At 31.1% G+C, this 23523-nt stretch overlaps 1 protein-coding gene across 1 annotated transcript; it reads right to left on the minus strand.

The window, feature by feature from the left end:
* Positions 1-13390: 13390 nt before the first annotated feature.
* On the minus strand, positions 13391-23150 carry LOC132726330 (uncharacterized; the record flags this gene model as incomplete). The annotated part of the gene is made up of 13 exons (XM_060711641.1): positions 13391-13582; positions 13980-14081; positions 15792-15984; positions 16402-16515; positions 17263-17454; positions 17798-17938; positions 20307-20459; positions 20754-20954; positions 21274-21312; positions 21630-21647; positions 22409-22459; positions 22779-22853; positions 23125-23150. Coding segments are annotated over 13 exons (1497 nt in total), but the record flags the coding sequence as incomplete, so codon positions are not given.
* Between the last annotated feature and the right edge of the window lie 373 nt (positions 23151-23523).

Here is a 23523-nt window from a genome sequence, read left to right on the forward strand (position 1 = left end):
TGTTGGGGGAACCCCAAATTTTAAATTTTTGCTTAAAAATCCCCAACATTGGGTCTGGGGTTTTTTAAAACTTGGGTTTTTGGGTAAAATTTTTTAAAATAAAAAAAAAAAAAGAAAGGAAAATTAATTTCTTCAATTTTTAGTCCCTATAACCATTCACCCAAATTTTTTGGTTTTATTTTTTTTTTGGGGTTTTTTTAAAATTTTTATAGTCTGAAAAAAGCCGCTTCCTTTCCATATTTGGGGAAAACTGCTTTTGAAAAGGGCATTTTGGGCTTATCCTACTAATTTTCGAAAAATGAAAAGCAGTGACCCCCTCACCCAGCCCGAAAATAAAATAAAAAAAACTCAAGGGGTTCGAAAAACAAACCCTTGGGGTTTAAATTTTCCCTGCTTTTTAAAATTCTTAGCCCCTTTTTTTGAATGTTTTGCCAAAAAAAAACCCTTTTTAAAACCCAAATAATTTATTTGTCTGAAAACAATCCTTTTAAATAAATTTCTTTTTTTATTTTAAAAATATTTAATCACTAAAAAAAAATTTAAAATTGAAACCTTATGAGTCAAACCACAAATTTTATTTTTTTCGGGGTGAAAAAAATAACTTTTAAAAATTGGGGGGGTCACTTTTAATTACATTAAAATTTTTTTGGGCTTAAAAAATCTTTGTGAAAAAATGCAGAAAATTAAAATTTGGGAAAAGTGTGTTTTCCCCTTTTTTTCTTTAAAAATTATTTTTTTTAATTATTTTGGAAAAGGGGATCATTTTCATTTTACGTTTTGAATAGATAAAATCTTTAAAACCCTTTAACGTTGATTTTTGGGCATAGTCCTTTTTGCTTAAGATTCGGGGTTTTGTAAGAAATTTCAAAAGAAATAGGGGGGTTAAAAGTTAGGAAAAACAGAAATTTTGGGGTAAATTGAAATTCGATAATCGGGGGGTATTTTTTTTGTTAAATTTTAGCCTAAAAAAAAATAAAAAATGTTGTTTTTTTTGTTTTAAAGATGTAACGCCAAAAAGTGAAGAAATTTTTGTTTTTTTTTTGCTCCCCTGAAAAAGAAAAAAAAAAATTTCATCTTTCACAAAAACAATTAAATATCCTTTATATCTCACTCCTGTGATATTTTTAGAAAAATATTTAAATTTGGAAATTTAATTGGTGGAAATTCGTCCGGGTTTGAAATTACGTTTTCTGTGGGGTCATTAAAAATTGATTTTTTTCGCCAAAAATCTTGAGAAAAAATAACAAAATTAAGTGTTAAGATTATGTGCTATTATGGTGGCAAGTTACATTATACTAAAGACGACTAAGAGAGCTTGTGATATATGATTATAGGGTGTTGGTTAGAGTTTGGTACAAGTGAGCTTTAGATAAAAAGTGCATAAATTTATGTAAGAGTAAATACGCACGTAGATATAAAAAATTGCAAACTGCTGGACCCTATCTAGAGATGATTGTCTTGGACGAGAGTCAGAGAGATAAGGAGGTTAAGACTTGCAGATACAATGTATGTCACGACATAAACATCTCGCGTGAAATACCGAACCAGGGCCTCTGTACTTGAGGGGGTTGACATAATTATAGAAATTCTATCTGATATTTAAATAATCCATGATTGGAAATTAGAGTAAGGTTTTGAAAAATGGTAGTCTTTAAAAGTGCATTTTTAACTATTTAATTTTGGCAGGTTGGGATTTAAGACTTTGATAATATGTTCAGAACAAGAATTAAATCGGAATATCAAGTGTAAACTTTTTTGTGCTCTTTCGGGCGCCTCAGTGAAGTAGAGACATTACCGAGTATATTTATAAATTACAAGAAGAGATAAATACAAGGGAACAAAAGAAAATTAACTGCTGAACATTGGCATAAAATGCCCCCAGGGTAAATATTTGGATTTACCCGAGGGGTGAATATAACATCCAATATATAAGCATATTAAATGGGTTTCGAGGGTAACGTTATGTTTCCAAAATCAATTATTTTAATAAGCAGGTAAGTACTAGGCTGGTTGTTTACATGTTAAACAGAATGAAAAGTAGAAAGCAAAAACTTGGCAGAATATTAGAAAGATGTCAATATAACATTTAGAAAATATGTAGTTATGAATACTTATGATTATAGATATGTTTAAATATGCGGATTAAAAGGACGTAATAGGCTGTTAAGGAAATCAACACCACGTAAAGGTCACGGCTACAGTGCTAGCAAGCTTTACTTGAGGATAGAAGATAATGGTGCATCTCACAACGACGGTTCCGTAAGCTAGTCTGAGAATGGGCTTTGAGTTGCACAATGAATATAAATAACCTGTATGTATGCTGAGGCGAGGATTCAAAGCTCACAGCGGTGAGGGCGCTGCCTATACAACTATAGACAGCTGACTCGCTAGTTATAAATTTGCAAAATATATACACGCAAAGCGGAGTACCTAAAAACAGATATGAGTTATGTTGATAGAGACGATAGCTTGTAGCGTTGAGCAATTCAGTACTATTTCTTGAAACACTAATATGGAGTATTTTAAACATCTTTATAATTAGGAGCAAAAAGGATAATTAAAGGTGTATTGGTGTTCACTAAAATGGTAAGAAGTATGCAATTATTATAAATATTTATTCGTTGATAGTATCAATGGTGTATAAACAAACCACGAGATACTTATAAATTTGTTTTGTGGATGTTAATAATATAGGTATGTTCTACGACAAAATATAAGTAGATGATTCTACATATAGGGTTGGTCTCTTATTAAGTCATTGTAAGCATATCAATCCCATATTATGCGAATTGCAAGGATATATATTGTAAGGAATAATGCGCGAATGAATAAGTTTACTATTATCTAAATTAGCACTATACTTGGAAAGTAATTTATAGAAATTATTTAATAAATTGAGGATACTCAGGTTTAAGAGAGAAATTCCTTTAATATAAGCACCGCAATCATACAGCGATGTCCGGAGATAACTGACATCAGATGTCTAAATAATGGACCAACACATTGATTACATGTTTGATAAATTGTCCTTTAAAAACAAATACATTAAATTTGATATAGTACTACATGGCATTATAACTGAATAGTGAATGGTGAATGGTGCAATATTTAGTTCAGGTATTGTTGATCTGATAGATAGTATCTGAGCAGTAGAGTTCTTATAATTGTATTTTAGTAGTCGTTCTGAGAGATAAATTGGAATTAATCCTATTATTAGACCTTTAGTACGCATTTTATTTTAGTATAGGTTCGAATAGACCCAGCTTTGTTAGTTAAATGTATTATTTAAGTATAACACTTTATTGTAGAGCGGTATGATCTAATTGCGATAAACAAAGATCTGGTTTAGGTACAAATATTGTATTAGGACAGGTAGTGGGGGTTTTAATTGATAGCTTGTTTACATTTATAATATATAAGAGAGGACACTATTTACTGCACTATGGTGAGATTGTGTGGGTGGGCACTGATAAAGTGCAATGAATGAACATACAAAGATATTATTGATTAACTTTCATATATGCAGAACTGACACATAACTACACTTGAACTATATATTTTTTATGTAGGGAGTAGTAGGGTTTTTACGATATTGCATTTAACTTTAATATTTTTTTTTCACGCATTTTGTAATAAAGACTGTGAAATTTATATGATAAAAGATTCTATTAAAAAAAAAACTATCAGAAATGTCTTGTTTGATAACCTTTTACTGAAACATGAACCCTAATCTTATGATAAAGAGTTACAGATGTTAAGGGCAGAGATTGGTTTTTTATATTTTTTTTTTTTTTTTGTTGTTTTAGCGTTGGTTTTTCAGTTGAAAAGATGAATAAAGATACTGGAAGATTTATTTCCTTCACTGGGTGTATTTGGAAACAAGGTATAAAGAATAGCAATAGTTCAAGAATAAAAAAAAGTCCATCTGATGATTGTAAATGTAGACTTGTATATTGTGAGGATAAGGTGGAGTTATCACCACCATGGATGTAGAACTGAATATCAAGGGAAAAAAAGTGTCATCCATGCACTTTATCACCAACCAACGTTACTTGAAATAAGGTTACGTCAAATAGTCATTATGATCAAACTCGTTAACTTTTCATATTGAAGAAATAATAAATATCCTAAACTGTGATTTTATTGCTGAGAGAATAAAAATCAGTAGTTTGGGAAGTTCGGGATGCGGAGGATTTTAATTATCATACAGAGGGCTTAATGTGTACTAAGAATTAATTTTAATCAAATCATATTTCACTGAGGGTCAAACTGCACCCTAGGCCCCGGGGTCACTTGACTCCTGTGTAGAGCTGATGTATAAGTTTTTGAACACATTATGTTTATTAGGAACACGTACAGACTATTAGAGGTTTATGTATTTTAGCACGAAGCATTTCGTAAGATATACGCTCTACAAAAGTCTTATGATTAAAAATGAAGATACCGGCTCCCTGGGAGCAATTAATTAATTATAGAAGATGAATATAAAGTCAACAACATTTTTTCGGTCTAGTTTTTTTGATAGGTCTCATTCTCCATGTTGAAAGTTCATGATAATATAAGTTTACGGACCAACTACAAATTTTCAAACAGGTTGTATATTGCCCCGCCTTAGCAATGCTCTTGACGATTTAATTGTATCTATGTTCCATGATGCACAGCCGTCATGGTTGCATTATATCGGATTTCTTTTTATACTGGCTTATATTGCAATATTTCTGATTTTATTGTATGGCCCTGTATTTTGAACAACTTCAGATGCCTTTCTATTGCCCCTTTACTGTACTTTTTCTGCTTACCAGCAAATGAAAGCATAGCATACATATAATTGATACATGCACATTTAAATGGGAATCATGCCTCAGATATGTTTTATTTCTATTTCTCAAAAGCGTAATAATTCTGGTATACTTTAATAGTATCCGAAAATTTACATATTGGCCAATTACCGGAATCATCTTTTTCATCTGTTGCTTTTTGGCAATACGTACAGTTAAAGTGAATTATTATTTTGTATGGCAATCAAAGTACTACTTTGTTTACTTTTTTCTACTATTTAACATTCATCGCTACTTTTTTCAGAAAACCAGCATCTAACATTTTTCTAAAATCTTTATCTTAATATCATAAAATCATGTTTTCCCTTTTAAAAAATAAAAGCATTTTTTCTGATGCATAATGTGCCTTTAATATAAAATTATCAAGCAGCTTTTCAGGAATATAACTTTCTCTAACATGTATTACATTTCATATTTAGACCTTTACAGATTTTATAAAGAAGTGTGTACCTTGTCCAGTTCCAAAATCCTCCTTTGACGCATGGCAAATTAATCGCCAAGGCAACGAAGATGGTAATTCCAAAAGCAGACGACATTTCTCTCTTTTCTACATTATCGAAAACAGAAATAATCCGACTGCTAAACATTCGATCTGTTTACAAGTAGAGCAGACGATTTGTTTTTCTACAAATTATTCACCCGTGAATTCAAAAATAATTTCAAAATTAAAGGAAGATTAAATATAAATATATGTATTTGTTGGATATATTGTTGTTCCAAAACACATCATTTTCAATTATAACATTTAGCAGGCTCGAGATTAATTGATTTCTAATAGTTAAAGATGTTGACATTTCGCCAGAAATAGGTCTTGTCATCATTCTACATTTTATCAGAAAATTACCATAAATACGTCAAAGTATACAATCAAAGCACAGAAGGCGCTGAATTTGTTTGGGTCTCAGAATGTCAGAAAGGTGAAGGTTTTGAGATCATAAACCAATTTGTTTTTGTATAGTGCCACCAATGCTTTCCAGCGTTTAAATTGTAGTAAATTGGCTATAAGACTAATTGCAACACTGATATTCAATTCAATATTTATTTGACTTAAACAATTTGAAAAAAATGAGTTGCGTTAACTGGGATTTGTACTTCAAACCTCTCGGTTCCTAAGCAAGCGCGCAAACCCCTCGGCCACGGTGAAGTTATATGTAAACTACCTGAAGAAAACTATATTATTCTAAATTAGTGTTTGTAAACCTTATTATTTCGACGCTAACTGTTGTTTAACACAGATGTAAATAGTCATGGAGCTTACTATAAGCATGTATATCTATAAAGAATAAAACAATATTAGAAATCTTCGCACGTTCGGGAACTATTTTGCTTGAAAATTAATGCGCCTGTCATTTGACCATCTTTACGCAGTGATCTCCCCTAAATTTTTCGGCGTTAGTGTACACATTAAGGGAAGTAACCGATTCAAAAAAGCGGACTACTTTTGCCATTTTGCAATTAACAGCATCAGAGTCTGAAATTTTGCTACCATTATTTGTTTGGTCTTAAGACCGATAAGTCATAAATTGTATATGAAATGACACATCACTTGATTGTTGACGTGCCGCGACCAATCAGACATTATTCTTTCTATAAATTCGGATCAAAGAGTTGAGACTTTGTTTGGGAGGGAACTATAGAAAAACTGTTTAAACAATTTTCGGTTTTACGTAAATCATACCGTGATCAGCTTACATCTCTTTAATTGAATTTTCTTAAGGTCATCGCATGCACAAAGGTCATGATATAGTTGCTATAAATATCAAATACATATTAACATTAGAGTTAAGTTTGTTTTACAAAGACATGTATACATCAGTCAAAGATATAACTAAAAAGAAATGCATGAATTCCAAACAACTTACTACGTCGTCATCAATACACGACAATAATCTTATTATCGAGCCACGTGGTGTGTCGTTTACAATAATCGAACTTTCAACCTGACTAAAATCTAATATTTCTGTTAATTTATGAAGGTCACCATGTTTAAAAATAAGAAAAGATAAGTGTTGGGGGTAGATTTGTTTATGAAATTCACGAAAGTAGGTACCGACGCGAAAACTATAATTATGAATTTTATCGCTTTAAGCATAGGGTAATTCGCCATGCATCATGCAATAGCAATTAGTAATAATATCCATGTTTACAATTCTTGAATAATATCCACACCGTGCGACATCAGTGACCATTTTGGAACCTACCTGTTTACCAAATATATAAAAGAATCATGTAAAACATAAAAGACGTATATGGAATTATAATAGAGGAAATTTTCAGGAACTTAATAATCTCATACAAAATAATGATTGGACACTTCTTAATTAAAACTCGGTACATGAAGCCACCGAATTATTTACTTCTAGTATTCTTAGATTAGCCGAAAATTGCATTCCAACGCGATTAGTAACTATTAGACCTAAGGACAAACCGTGGTATGACTCAGTAATTCGTAGAACTTCCAGGGGCCACGTGATCGCTCAAAGAAAAAAGCTGTCAGAACTAATTCGATTTTTTATTGGAACACTTTCAAACATTTAGGAAACAAAGTTAATAATTAAAAAAAAAACATGCTAAAGAACAATTTTTTTAATAATCTTGAGTATTCGTTGGAGGAGGCAAGTGTAAATGGTCCAAAACTTCATTGGAAAACAGTTATTAATTAGATAAAAATTCAAATGCGTCTAATTTAATACCAACCTTATTAATAGATGAAAATGGCAATGAACAACACTATGAAACTGACGCCGAAAAAGCAAATTGCTTAAACGAATATTTCATATCAGTGCCGCATATTGATACAACTTCCACTCAACTTCCGGTATTTGTTCAGAAATCAAACAACAATATTGAAAATTTTACAATTAATTACCAAGAAATAATTGATATCTTGTAGTTATTACCGTAATCAAGGCGGTTGGGCCGGATGATATAAGTCATAAAATTTTAAAAGAAACAAAGCTTACTATTTGTAAGCCATTTTATATTTTATTCAATAGATCTCTTCGAGAAGGTGTTTATCCTAATATATGGAAATTTGCAAAAGTTTTGCCCCTTTTTAAAAAAGGAAATAGAAATAGTCCTTCTAATTATCGCCCAATATCATTAATTAGTTGTGTAGGTAAAGTGATGGAGCGAGTAATCTTCAAAAATATTTACAACCATCTACATTCAAACAATTTGATATATCTCTTACAGTCAGGTTTTCTCCCTGGACATTCAACTGTTTATCAATTAATAGCAATCTATCATCAAATTTGCGAATCTTATGACAAAAAGCTATCGACCTGTATCATTCTTTGTGATACGAGGGTTGTTCAAAAAATTCGTGCACTGCAGTTATTGTCGTGTGAGTTATTGATAGAAAAACATTAATTATATATCACTTGAAAGGGAGATATATCTTAAATAAGAAAACAAAAGAAAAAACATGTAACCGGCATGTCCTGAAAACGAATCGTCATACAGTTACCTTGGTAACGTAATACCGGCGCACGACAAAAAATTGGGTTAGTAGTTCAATACTTTGATGCATCACGGTGTTCTTTAAACACTACATATTAACGTTAAAATTCAGGAAAAAGTGTGTGTACGTATTCCTAACGTCACTAGAAAATATGGTGTCATTTGCCCTATTGTAACAGTCGTAATCAAACATTTGTGTACGGTCATCAATACCGTAATTACGTAGTCGCTAAACGTATGGAAATACGGACGATAATTAAATTTGGTGCAAATATCGGTAAATCACCAACAGATACCTACAATGAACTTAAAAGGGCAAGCGGGACAAGTTCAGTGTCACGAAGGCTGGTTTTTAAATGGCACAAACGCTCTGTGGAAGAGAAAGAGAGTCGGTAGACGATGACAACCGGTCAGGCAGACGTCCGTTCGTAATACCGGCGCATGTGACGAGGGTTGTCCAATATATTCCTGCACTGGTGGAATATGCTTCATGCACGTTGCATAAAAAACAATAAAAAATACACAATGCTTTTCATCAATCATTCCTTTAATGACAGTAAAACAAATTATAACATAAAATGCAAATACCACTTTATATTTACAAGCAACAAACAATACAATTACAGTAATGCACTAACCCAATTTTGTGTCTTGCGCCGGTATTACGTTACTAAGGTAACTCAATGACCATTCTTTTACATGACGAGCCGGTTACTCGGCTTTTTTTTTTTGTTTTCTTATTTGAGACAGATTTCTCTTTCAAGTGATATATAATTCATTTGTTTTTATTAATAACTCTCACGACAATAGCTGCAGTGCACGAATTTTTTGGACAACCCTCGTATATCAAGAGCATTCGACAGGGTATGGAATCAAGGTCTGCTTTTTAAACTAAAACAATATGGTATTTAAGACCTGCTTCTCAGTTGGGCTACTGATTAGCTCTCTGAAAGGAAACAATCGGTATTTATAGGCTCTGAACTATCTTCCATCCTTAATATATCTGCAGGCGTCCCTCAAGGCTAAGCCCTTGGGCCTCTATTTTTTTTATTAACGTCAATGATATTGCTGAAAACTTACTCTCTATTACTCGTCTTTTTGCAGACGACAGCTCTTTAGCTGTTTCTTCAAACAATATCGGCTTCATTGAAACCACTTTAAATCGCGACCTTAATATCATTAATGAATGGACTAATCAATGGCTTGTGAGTTTCAATCCCAATAAAACTGAAGTTATGTTTTTCTCTTCAAACACAAATCCTAAGTCAATAGTGTTCTTTAATAACAATCGTCTTGACTTTGTTGATCATTACAAACATTTAGGCTTGACAATTTCTCAAGTGACATGAACATATCGAAAAAATAATGTTATCTGCGTCAAACGTTTTAAATACAATGCGTGCATTTTATTCAAACTTGTATCATAGTTTGGAGACCTTTCTGTTAAAAAAGTGTCAGAGTTAAATCGTATACATATACATGCACATTGCTGTAACTGGAGTGCAGGTATCAGTTACCCGCACTCCAGATAATGCCCGTGGATTGGTTCATTTTTGCCGGGGTTTACATATTGTGACGGCAGAGAAAAGGAAAGGGGCAGAACTATCATATTCAAATGCTCGTTCATTGGTTAATTTTTTCTGGGGTTTCATATTATGACAACAGGGAACGTGTTGTCATGTTTGACTATGATTCAAAAGAGAAAGAACACCAACACACTCGGCAAATAGCCTCGTGTTTCGGTGCTCTTTCTATTACTTAAACGATATACTATAAATATAATATACATCTTTTACATGCGTCCGATTTTGGAATACGCCTCAGTAGTGTGTGACGGTTGTACATTAATCAGAAAGCAGTCATTTGAACAATTGCAATACGAAGCCGTGCGCGTCGTTATTGTGTTAACTAGGTCTGTATCGATAAATTCACTGATTAATGAAGTCGGCTCGGTATCTCTTTCAGACAGACGTAAATTTCAAAAAATAAGTCACTGTTTACAAAGCAAAAAAGGCCTTGTCCTTCATTATCTTGAAGATCTCTTCCCAAGTACTGTTTCAGAAACATCAAACTATCCACTTCTAAATAATAACAATTATGCAACTTTAGCTCGTCGTACTGAAACGTATAATATATCTTTCTTACCTACAGCAACTGAACTTTGGAATTCACTTGATACTAGAATTCGCAATGCTGAATCACTTAACATATTTAAAACTAGAATGAAAGAAATGTTCAAAGCTCCTATTGTACCTAAACATTTTTGATAGGTGATAGATTATAATCAGTTTTACACTCACGTGTAAGAAACAATCGCAGTGACCTAAATGGTGACCTAAATAGAAAACATTTTAGTGAAAATTCCACATGTTATTGCGGAAATGCAGTAGAGAATGCTGTGCATTTCTTCTTTAAATGTCCGAGTTATCAAACGCAAAAAATAACACTCTTTACAGAAACTATGACGTTCTCTTCTGAATACAAATCTACTGTTACTTGGTAGTGATAGCCTAGCACCGAAAGATAATGAAATTATATTTACTGGTGTCCATAATTTTTTTAAAAATACAAATCGATTCACTTATACCTAAACATTAAACCTTTATTGTAATCAGTTATACATGTACTTAGCATATTACATATTATATATGTAGTAATTACAAATACCCTGTACCCAATATAAAGTAAATGCACATAACAGCCTTAACGAAACCTGTCACACTTAGGGGTGGGGTTGGAGGGGAGGTAATACTGAATCCTTGGATCATCCATATTTATAACTTTATAATATACACGAACGTTGATTTCTATCTGTTCGATTGCTTTATTGTATATTGTTAAAAATCGTTTATTACGATTTATTACATCAGCAATTATACATGATATTATATACTATGTTTATGTTATATGCAATTAAGAATTGAATATAGTTTTTTCGTTTCATTATCTACCGGGGAGGGCCGACCGCTAATGTTGTAAGAACTTGGGCCCAACCCCGTTTGCTTTTGCTGTTTAGAATACATATGAAATTTGTATCTGTATTGTAAATACATGTTTATAGCAATAAAATTGATTAAACAATAAACAATAAGACGATGTAAACGTTTTTGAATAATATACATTTCCACAATTGGATATCCTTTGACTATTTTATATAGGAAGTTATATAATTTAGAATAAGATTTCTAGTTATTTTTGTATTTACTTGTATAACCGTCTTATAAAAAAGAGGCCGTCTTAGTGAAGGAAATAACTGGCCATGCAAGATTGTCAAGGTTTGGACTTGATCTGATAGATTCTTTATATTTGTTTGTATCGAATGTTGAGAATTTTTTATTTGTTTGTATCGAATGTTGAGAATTTTTTATTTGTTTGTATCGAATGTTGAGAATTTTTTATTTGTTTGTATCGAATGTTGAGAATTTTTTATTTGTTTGTATCGAATGTTGAGAATTTTTTATTTGTTTGTATCGAATGTTGAGAATTTTTTATTTGTTTGTATCGAAAGTTGAGAATTTTTTATTTGTTTGTATCGAATGTTGAGATTTTTTTATTTGTTTGTATCGAATGTTGAGAATTTTTTATTTGTTTGTATCGAATGTTGAGAATTTTTTATTTGTTTGTATCGAAAGTTGAGAATTTTTTATTTGTTTGTATCGAATGTTGAGAATTTTTTATTTGTTTGTATCGAATGTTGAGAATTTTTTATTTGTTTGTATCGAATGTTTGAGAATTTTTTATGGAAAGTGTAATATCTCTCGCATTTTTTAAATTCTTTACACAATACGTTGAAGTCAAAGATTCCTGATGACGTCACAATCACGATGTAATGGTACGGACTGTTGTCTTCGACATCAGATATATACTTTCGTCTATGTCGAAAAGTTATTTAAATAGAAAATGTCTGTCAGAGGTTAAAAAGTGTGTGGCTATCATTATGAGATAATATACTAGTATTTAGAAATACATGTTTACTGGACTTTCCTTTAGAAACAGAAAAAAATTAAATTGTTACATAATTATGTTTTGCTTTACATTTTTAATGTGGTCATAATTTAGATAGATTATAAGGCTCTCAATTAATATATGTTTGCTACTCATTGTCGGATTATTTTTATATATTATAAATTAAAATGTTCTGTCGCTTATTTTTACTGTCTACGGATGTAGACAAGTTTGCACACACTTTACAAATGAAATTCTACAATTAAATCTTAGAGTAACTTTTACAGTTTAAGGTTTTCATGGGGCAAAATTTTTCCTCTTTATGTTCGTAGATTTGATTTAGTCTGGTCAGATAATGGTTTTCTGTTTGACTATTTGAGAAAATATACATGTATCTAATAAATAAATAAATAAATAATAATATTTTATACATAATATTTACTATGAAATGATTAGAAATATGGCAGCTTAAATTTTTAAATTTCAGAATAACTTAATAGTTTTACATATTGTTCAAATAAATGAATGCACATCACCAAATATAAATATTTTTATTCAATGTAACATATATTGATTGGAAAAAAAAAATAAACGGTCAAAACGAAAAAAAACACTGTTGCCAAAAACACTGCAAAAAAGTGTTAAAGAATGTCATGATAATCTCTATAATTTGCTAAACTTAAAATTTAAAAACATTTATGTACTCTTTACTTTTTTACTTTTCATTAATATCAAAATCAAAACCTTTTCCACCATACATTCTTAGAACCATAGACATACATCTGTTTCATTAAATAATATTCAAGTGTGTTTTTCCCGACTCACGGATGACATACATTTATACGCACACGTACATATTATCTCTTGTTGTTATTTCTGAACAAATACACTTAAATTTCTTTGAGCAAATATTCCACTTCAATTTGTAGAGATGTGAAAGCTACAAGAGATTTATGTCGACAACTATTCTGTTACAGCTCCATCGTAAAATGAACTGTATTTACGACAACAAAAATGCACATCACTCTATAACCATTCTAAGACTTAAAATACATAAAAATGTTACGTCTACTTTCCTTGTGCAACCCCTTTGCATAAGATTGGTCCACCTTTGTGCAAATAAAGTGATGGCCCAAACTATGAAATCAATTTCCTTTCCCGGATTTAGTGTACGGTTTATATTTGTTGGTATCAAACGTTGAGCCTGACACAAGAGTGGCATCCAGATAAACAGGTGGCGACTGAAGATGCATAAACCAGCAGAGCTCGATGCATGACAAAGTGAATTGTTTTAAATTCACCTTTTCTAACCAGTTCTCATTCTTTGCAGCAATATACTGTAAATAAATCAGATTGTAATAAAGCATATTGAATCGAACAATCACTGCTGCATAAAGTAGTACGTACACATAAAATTTATAAGAATATATTATGTAATAATAATTGATGTAAAACCAATAAATGTAGTTTTGATTGATATTGTATTCTCATAAAATACGACTTCACAAATGCATGAATTGTTAGATGTTATATTTACTCGAGATGTTGATTAATTGACATGATTCTACTCTCTCATTCTTTCTTATACTTTCTCATGCTCTCTTTTCACGTATCCCTTTAAAAACTTAATCGTATTGTATATTTGAATAAGGTATAGAGATAACATAAAAAGTACTTTCAAGTAAGCGACATATTTGTCTTAATCAGTGGATGTTCTTTAAAATCAAAGCCTACCGATTTCACATCTACAATCGACAAATCAGCGGATGTTTTTCGTAAATCTGATAAGGTTCTTGACTGGAGTTTAGATAGGTTTAAACCGCTGTCTTGGCTCACCTGTTTAATAAAAATATAACTAACTTAAACAATACATTGTTAATGAAAATAGAAAATTGATAGACTATCGTTATATTTGAAATTTCGTGTCTTATCTTTAGTTCATTGAAGACAAAAAAAGGCAAGTTGCTACATATATTTGTTCAGTTATTCAATGTCATGTGAAGAAACATAATAAGAAGCATGCAGAAACGAAACATGAAATTTGTTTTTGTTAGCTAAAAGCAGTATCATTAGTCATCAGTGCGTGAACATCCTTTCTAAAATAGAAACCTTCATAAATGATTAAAAGATTGCAGTTTGAGATTGATGAAGGTAACACTTCTTACTGAATTTGCTATAAGTCAATCTCAACTTTATTCACATTTATTTGAAAATCATTAATCACAATTAACTGATAATCTCTTTTATCAATATATTCCTAACAGAGATGTTAAATGTTATTTACATTATTATATTGAAATCACATTATCCCATTAATTTAATCGATTAATGATATCTAGTTGACTATATAAAAATTTACTCAAGAATAATTTTGTCACACATTTTGTGAGTCTTCTTTTGGTCATAATCAAAATGTTAAATGACATATAATATGATGTACCTCATTTGTTGTCGTCGTTTAATGCTCAACCCTTCAGTTGGATAATGTAATGCTCTAGCAAGGGCTCTTTGTTGGTTATTTGAAATACCCCGCACACATACTATATGATTTCCTGTAAAAAAGAAAAAATAACAAGTTATGTATAAACATGGACACAATTCATTTCCGAGTATTGCATAATACTTTAGTTATAATGAAACGAATAACAAAGATACCTTTTTCATATAAAAACGAGTATGTTATGAAAGAGAGTATATATTTGGTTCTTTAGGTATATGGCTTTTACAAAGGAATGTCAAATAAAGTTTTTTTTAAAATAAACCAATGTGAAATGACTTTTTACAGTTAAAAAATCAAAGAAAAATATCTAAACTGAGAAGTAAGTCCAAGTTCGTGCTACTCATTTATTTTTTTTCTCTAAAATGTGTATATACAGAATAACGCATATAAATATAAATTCTTTAATTCTAATGCAATTTTATAACTTAGTGGAATTAATTTATTTTCCTAAAAGTGTATTTTTAATAACAAGTAAAACCAGTTAACATTTTGTGTGTAATTGAATGATTTAATTCAATATGTTTAAGACAATGCACATCAATTAACATTTGAGTGGTATCAACTATATTTCTATATAAATATTTGTAACATTTGCATTGACAGAAATATAATTCTTATATACCACTGAAATTATAATTCGTTAAAATGACTCTATTGTAAGTCATTTAATTTTATTTATATTTCGACCCTATGGCATTTATCAATTGGCAATATCGTGCACTGTGCAGTTATTGCAAAATTAATCCCATAGCGTGGAACTGACGTAAATGTTTAGAAATATAATGTTAATGACCCGCATTATTTACATTCTGAATAAAAGAACCAACTTGTGAGATCATATATACTATAATCAAATAAATCAAATATTTTTTTTAATTGTTTAGATTTTAAGTATGCCTTACGCATGCATACAGTGACTAGTTTGTAGATATAACTTTGTTAATTATTGTTATAATGTCTCGTGCCAGTATATGATGTGTATACATAGCTCTCAATATGAAATTATAGTTATTCAATAATATGGAAAACTTTTATTAAGAACTTACCACGATTATATTAAGCAGGTACTGGATACACTCTTTTTCGTCAGATATTTCTAGAACCTCGTATGCATCGGTCCAAGAATTATCGTAAAGCTCAGAAAACTGCTCGGCAAGTTTAGTTGCTCTGTTTGGATCACTCAAATCAGCTATAGCTGGATTGTTGTCTGTTAAATTTGCTCCAGCCATTTTTGATAATCTGAACAAGAAATAAGATATGACAAAAAACTTTTCAGTTCAAATTTTAAACCTTTTACAATTGTGCTCATTGTTACCTCAAACTTTTAAGCAGAAAAAACTTTCTGGATGACATCAAGTGTTCCGATTTCAAGTGAATTATTATTCATCGGGCAGCTTGAATTTATTCAATATGAATTGCCCACTACTATAAGTTTGTTCTAGTACTATTAACTGAAATGCGATTGTTTTAAAAATTTAGTTTCTTTCCTTTGCTTTTCTTTCTTTTTTCCCCTTTATGTTCTAGTAAAGTTCCATGGGTTAATTGTACCAGGGATATATTACTAATCACTTTATAGCAAGGAGGCCTTTATTGATGTGTATTTTTCTCTTATTACAAATAGTTCAACAGATAAAAAAAATTGAGTCCACTTCCAACCTGTTTAAAAGTACGTCTTTTTCTTCCTTCAGTTCTCCTATTTCTTTCTGCAATCTTTTTCGACATTCTCTCAACTCATTCCAAGCTTCAATTTTCACGAATTTCTCTTTATGGCTGTAAAATATCATAATGTTTGAATGGCTGTGTTCTGAGTCATATTGAAATTAAAGAAAGTAACGACAGTTAGCAACAAAAGCTTTTCCTTATACATTAATGTTATTAAAGTTTGATCCTTTTGCTGCGTTCATTGGATGCCTTGCATCCTTGTAGATCTTTGTTTCCATATTTTACATTTACCATGCAAATATATTAAATGAAATAGGTCAGTCATTGAATAAGATAATACGAATGTTGTTCCTAAAACAGCTTCACATTTGAAACGTGGGTATTACTCTGATTTATTAAACTTTTAAAGATTAAACTGAGTGCTAATTTTTCATTCCTAATGGTTTAAAGCTGCGCGCCTCTAGATGAACAAACATATTTCGGTAAATTCAAACCTGACAAAAATGTAGTAAGATTTAGTAAAGGTATAAAGATTCAAAATTCTAGTAAAAATTTTCATGTTATGTTCGATTAATGATTGAATTTTTCAGTATTTATAACTATACTTCTACTGCGTTACTAACGCAGTAGGGGCTATTTTAGTATAGTTTGACCTCTTTATAGTAATTAACATCGGTTGTTAGTGCCATTGATAATGTGTAAATTGCATTCTTTTGGTAACTTTACAATATTTAACTGTTAAATGCATTTTTAATTTTTTATGAAAATTAGCATGAATCTGGAGAAGTGCTGCCTTAAATTGCTATTGTTTTAATCAGAAATAAACCGCTAAATATACAATGTAATGCAACAAACCTTTTAAGATAATCTTCTAAACACAACTGAACATTATGCATGCCAGACAAAAGTTGCTGAAAATCAGGCTCTTGTACTAGTGCAAGTTTTGTGTCAAAATGCTCCGAAAATGGTTCTCTAGTAATTAATGTTGATATATCCTTTAGCCATTTTTCAGCATATTCAACAAAGTGATCTTTGTCTTCAACCAACCTAAAATTAAATATACATGAATATCAATTTCTATATGGCTTTGTTGGGTTGAATGCCGACTTTGGCACTGTTTTGGTAACTTGTTCAGTTATCAGTCCATCCTTGATAAATTCCAAGAAATAATGTCTCTGCAAATAACGTCTACTTATCACTTTTGATTTTAACTCAGCGTTGAAAAAAACAAATGACCAGTAGACAAACTGACACGGAGATCATTCTTTTCGCACAAGGATCAAGCAAAACAAATATGATAATGCATATGAATGAAAGGTTTAAAGGCATTTAACGTTTAAACACCATTGTAGTAGAATGCCCTTTTAATTACAAACTTTATATTAGTTACCTTTTTATATCTTCGACAATAACCTTCCAATTGTCATTACTTCCTCCTTTTTGCCGTGGTTCAAGATCTATTTTTAGAAGTGTACATAAATCTCCAAAGACTTGTCTGTTGTATTGTGATTTAAGTTCTAATTCTTCCAGTCTGTATACACAAAACAGGTATTTTTATAAACATGCACTATAAACTCACTATAAATAGCTATAGTATTTCAAATATTAATAAAAACAAAATGAATGACCTGTATAAAATATTTCTTAACAATAAAATGTTGGTACAGTTCTAATGGTTTTAGTACGAGTATTTATCTTACGAATGATATTTTGTTCCAGACAAATAATTATTGTCTAATAGTATTTGAAAATATAATAAATATCTATAAAATAACATACTTGCTAATTCTTTCGTAGTTTGTTGTCAAGTATGATACAAAGATGGTCGATATAATTATTTCTTGTATTACATAACCATTTATTCAGGACCAGTTTATTTTAAGGTAAATAAAATATGATAATTATCTGAAAGAATTCCGTTATTTCATTGCAAATGTTTATTTTTAAAAACCAATGCAGAATTTCAAAACTGACGGACAGATGAAAAACTTAAACAAACGTTCATATTTTCATAAAACCCTTTATCCATACACCAAATAGCATCTACCTGATTGTTATGATTACATCCAAATTTCTTTGGACAAGAAATAATGACAGACAAACGGAAGACATGGAAACGGCGACCTTAGCTCTGTATTGCTCTATGTCTACATACCTAAAATCATCAGCCTATCTTTTTTGCAGGCTTAATTTTTGTTCAGTTTTCATTGGTTTCGTCACTTCCGTAACTAAAGCAATCGCAATGAAAAATAAAAAAAATGCATAATTTGCCTAAAGTCCTTTCAAATACAAGTACCGAGTATCATCAACATAGACTTTGTACGTTTTGAGTTGATAGACTGGATCAAATTATCTTTGGAGGACTGAATGAAGAACCAAAGGTTAAACTAGATGGGACAAATAGATATAAATTTAAGGGCTTTATGAAAAACAATCACCTTAGCGCATTATTCGTCAAAAATAAATGTCATGGTAAAGACCTCAAAAGACAGTTTGATTTAGAAGCCCACCAATTACAACTTAGATGTGTGTAAAACTACTATTTCTTGAGTTCTTGCACCATGTTAGGACATGTTCTATTTAAATTTTGTCATTCTTCTGATACAGACCTCCCACCAGTGTGTGGGATGTTCGAATTCTGAATAAGTAAAGAAATGGATTATAGACGAAGAAATTGTAAAAAGAAATGAAGAAATTTCCTTGTCATGATCAAATGTTACTCATGAAAAAAAAATCAATGTAATACCAAAAAATATAGAACAGGCTATAGGGTGCTCATTCATTCCATTTTTCCAAGACATATTTTTTTTATTATTTCCAAAATACTCCCGTTCTGCTTTCCACGGCCGAACGTTTTGGTCTACCCTTTTATGCCCTTAATTGGCCAAACATTAACCATATTCCAGTAATAATTGTGTTTAAATTCTGCAAGGAAGGAAATGTTTAAGAGGGAAGCAAGATGATATGAAATTACGGTCTGAATGCAAGCGTTGTGTTGCTTTGAAAAATGTTACAGTACCCATCTATTTTGTATTACCTTTCTTGTGTTTGACAGTTTTGCGATTCAAGTGACCTTCAAATTATTCGTATAACTTCCACAATCCGATATTCAGTATCCTCTGCAGTTTCCACTTTGTTTTGTTTATTCATACCTTCAACTTTTTTTATACACTTAACCCCAATTGCTAACTTGTTTGTTTTTTTATTAACACAGGACTTCTCTTTTTCGTACATTGAGACACTGTAAAAATGTAAGTGCTTACGACAAATAGTATTGATATTCGCTATGATATGTTAAAAGGTATTTCTCAAGAACGGGTATATTGAAGAAAAAATATTATTCTTATTTTCCAATTTTACTATCATTTCCTTTACTTATAAATTAAGTAATCAAAAGAGCACCGAAACACGAGGCTATCTGATTTGTACGAGGGGGCGTAGCCCCCGAGTATAAATCAGATTGCCGAGTGTTTTTGTGGTCTTTCTCTTTTGTATCATAGTCAAACATAAAAACACGTTCCCTGTTGTCACAAATTTAAACCCCGGGAAAAAGTAACCAATGATCGAGCATCTGAATATGATATTTCTGCAGCTTTCCTTTTCTCTGCCGTCACAATATGTAAACCCCAGGAAAAATGAGCCAATCAACGGGCATGATCTGGAGTGCGGGTAACTGATACCTGCACTCCAGTTACCGCACTGTGCATGTATATGTATACGATTTAACTTGGACACTTTTTCAACAGAAACGTCCCCAAACTATGATACAAGCATTGGATAAGATCCTAACTATGTATGTTTTAATTATATGCTTCTATAGTGTGCTTTGTATTTCTTTTCAGTAAGATTTTCTGAAAATGATGAACATGACTACAACCATAACGGTAGAAAGTGGATACCTCTCTAAATATGTGCGTTTCTGTTGTTCCATTTGCAAACGAATACTTATAATTTGTTCGTGTATTTCTTTTTCAATACCAGCATCTGCATCAATGACGTCTTTAGCTAGTTTTACAATTTCTGCCTCAACGTTTTTCTTTCCTTGTTGATACCTTAACAAAAATCAGAATAAAGTATAGATATTTTAAATTTAGAACATAGATAATCAATTAAAATAAATCATTGACGCTGTTTAATTGTATCTCAGTATTATTGTGTTTTTTGGTCAAATAAGATAATAAAGCTTTAAGCTATTTAAAACCGGTGCTAGATGACTAGAACATATTGTTCAATCTAATGTGTGATAAAAGAAATCTGCAAGGCTTCGTTAATGTATAATTATTGTTTCATCATCTGGTTTTGACGGTTTTAAATGTATGCCGTACATATTTATTTTGCAAACAAACCTTTCTATTTCCTGTTGATATTGACGGAAATACCATTCGATACACTTTAACATATCTTCTGAAGAATCTGGTTCATTTCGGAACACCTCTTCTTTTACATTTTTATCTTTTGTTCCATCTCTTATGTTGTTAAATAATTTCTTGATCTGTTTCGTTATCTTTAAAATCTCATCATTAGGTTCTCTATATGTACCGTTACTCCTTAAATGTATAAATGCAAATGCATCAGGTCCTTGTTATATCAGCTTGAACCTAAATAATGCCACTTTTAAAGATGCAATAAAGATTGAAAAAGAAATCGTCCTTAATCAAATTTTTCCAAATGATATACCATTATACAATATATGATTTTACTATTTCTTCAATAATTGAAGAAGCACAACCTGACTTATTTTTTACCTTTTCATTTATTTGTCCGAAACAGACAACATGTCTTGAATAACAAATAAATGATGAAATACAGTTTAGTATTTGGTAGTTTGTTTAAATAATCCCAATCTAATTTTGAACAAACGTTTACCTATTTGTTCTTCTTTCTTCATCTTTACGTTCTACTTTACTGTAAAAGCAATGGCGCTTTTTATATGTGATTGTATTAAATTTTATATATTATTAAAAATCTAACTTAAAAAACAGTATTTTAAAAGTGCATACATTTGAATTATACTAGTATTTAAATGTGACAGAAACATGTAGATATTGAATAAGCATTTGGTAGTCACCAGCGTATGTTTTGAAGGTAGTAAACTATTCATACATAATAATGAGAATCTTTAAATATAACCTAAGTGTTTTCATTATATGTGATTTAATACTCGTAAAAAAAAGAAGGACAATTACTATTTTTTTAATAAATATAAAAAATATATAAATTACCTTATACCCCCGATTTGTCTGAAAAAAGTCCAAAGATAAAATATCTAAAAACATGTAAAGGTTTCATAATAGAAGCAATTCAATGAAAAAAATAATTACGAGCACTACTCACTAGGATATGTGTCTTTAAACAAACATATTTTGAAAACATAAATGACACAAAATAATCTCAAAATACTTTATTAAAGGTACAACCCAGTGGGTCAGTTTTCTGATTTTTTTCTTAAAAAATAAACATTTCTAAAACAATAAGTGTTTATATTACAGTTTTTGGCTTATAGAGCTGCGTTGAATTTGGGTCTATAACATTTTTATATGCATCCTTATGTGTTATATTTTAACTGATGTCATGGGTCATGAACATTTTCTAAAATAATATTAAAATAAATGAGCCGCGTCACGACAAAACCGACATAATGGATCCAGACCAGCCTGCGCATCTGCGCAGTCTGATCAGGATCCATGCTGTTCGCTATCAGTTTCTCTACTTGTTATAAGGTTGGTAAGCGAACAGCATGGATCCTGATCAGACTGCGCGAATGCGCAGGCTGGTCTGGATCCATGCTGGTCGCAAACCCATTATGTTGGTTTTGTCATGACACGGCTCAAATTTCTTTTTGGTTGCGTCTGGAGCTAAACTAAGTCAATACTTACTATCACAATGTTTTATGCATAGAATAAGTTATAGCTATTCTACATAATAAGTTTGTACGAGTGATTTCAAATGTCACGTTTAATGTTTATATTTAAGGTTCTACAAAAATGCGTCTAGCGCGTACCTTGCAGCTGGCGCTCTAGTAGGTCGACGATTTCCATCTGATTCCAGATTACTTAAAATATAATAGCAAACAAGTCATGTACATAATTCAAAATTAAGGGCTAAATATCATTATTGAAACATGTTTTGTTCTTTGCTTTATGACACAAGAAGTAGAAACTTGTTTTAAAATACCAAACATGATTTATCTGGATAGTGTTATGATAGCAAGACCTTCGTCATTATTGAAACATCGCAAAATTATCTTTTATTTAAGTAATAACTTTTAATTACGTCCTTAAATGCATTGTTCACAAATGACTTTGGTCGAAAAAATAAAATATTTTGTTTGTAAGAGACACATTTTATGTAATAAGAAAGAAATGCAAAACCTCTTGACTGTGTGGTATGACTTTGTTGACTTTGCTCCACAAGGATTTGACGCTGCGACCGCAAACCTGTTATGGCTATAAAGACACATTGTTCATTACTGGTATGCCATAACGGCGTAAATCAATAACAAAATCTCAAACATTGATTACATTTACATATATCGATGATACCGATTTTCATTGGTAAACGACGATGAGTTTGTAATGGTTATGTCAAATAATATATATGTTCTGTGCTGTTCAGCTAGTCCATGTACAAATAAATTCCCTTAAAGAACGCCTTTATTTTGACAAAGAACGAAAAAAAAACACGAAAGTATTGGGAAAATAATGTACTTAATCTTACGTGTGGCGTGCACTTCCTCCGCTAGGCTGAAAAGATGGGTAAGTTTGTTATTCAGTACATTTTAGCAATATCGAGTTTACAAAGTAAACATATTTAAAAAAAGAAGTCGTATAGATAAGGTTTACTTATTTAGATCCCTACTAACATAAATACGGAATACTGTAAGGGCCATCGTGTTTATAATTTATAATCCAGAGGGCGACAGTGCTATAGAGCGATGACGACAATGCGATAGTGAGATAACGTCAATGCGATAGTGCGAAGGCGACAATGCGATAACGACAGTACGATCATGTGACAATGCGTTATGCGATGGCGATAACGCGATGGCGACATTACGATCGTGCGATTGTCGCCATCGCGTTATCGCACTGTCGTCATTGCACTGTCGCATTATCG

The sequence above is a fragment of the Ruditapes philippinarum genome, unplaced genomic scaffold (genome assembly GCF_026571515.1).
Source record: "Ruditapes philippinarum isolate M1 unplaced genomic scaffold, ASM2657151v2 ctg15495_1_1_1_1, whole genome shotgun sequence".
Taxonomy (NCBI): Eukaryota; Metazoa; Mollusca; class Bivalvia; order Venerida; family Veneridae; genus Ruditapes; species Ruditapes philippinarum.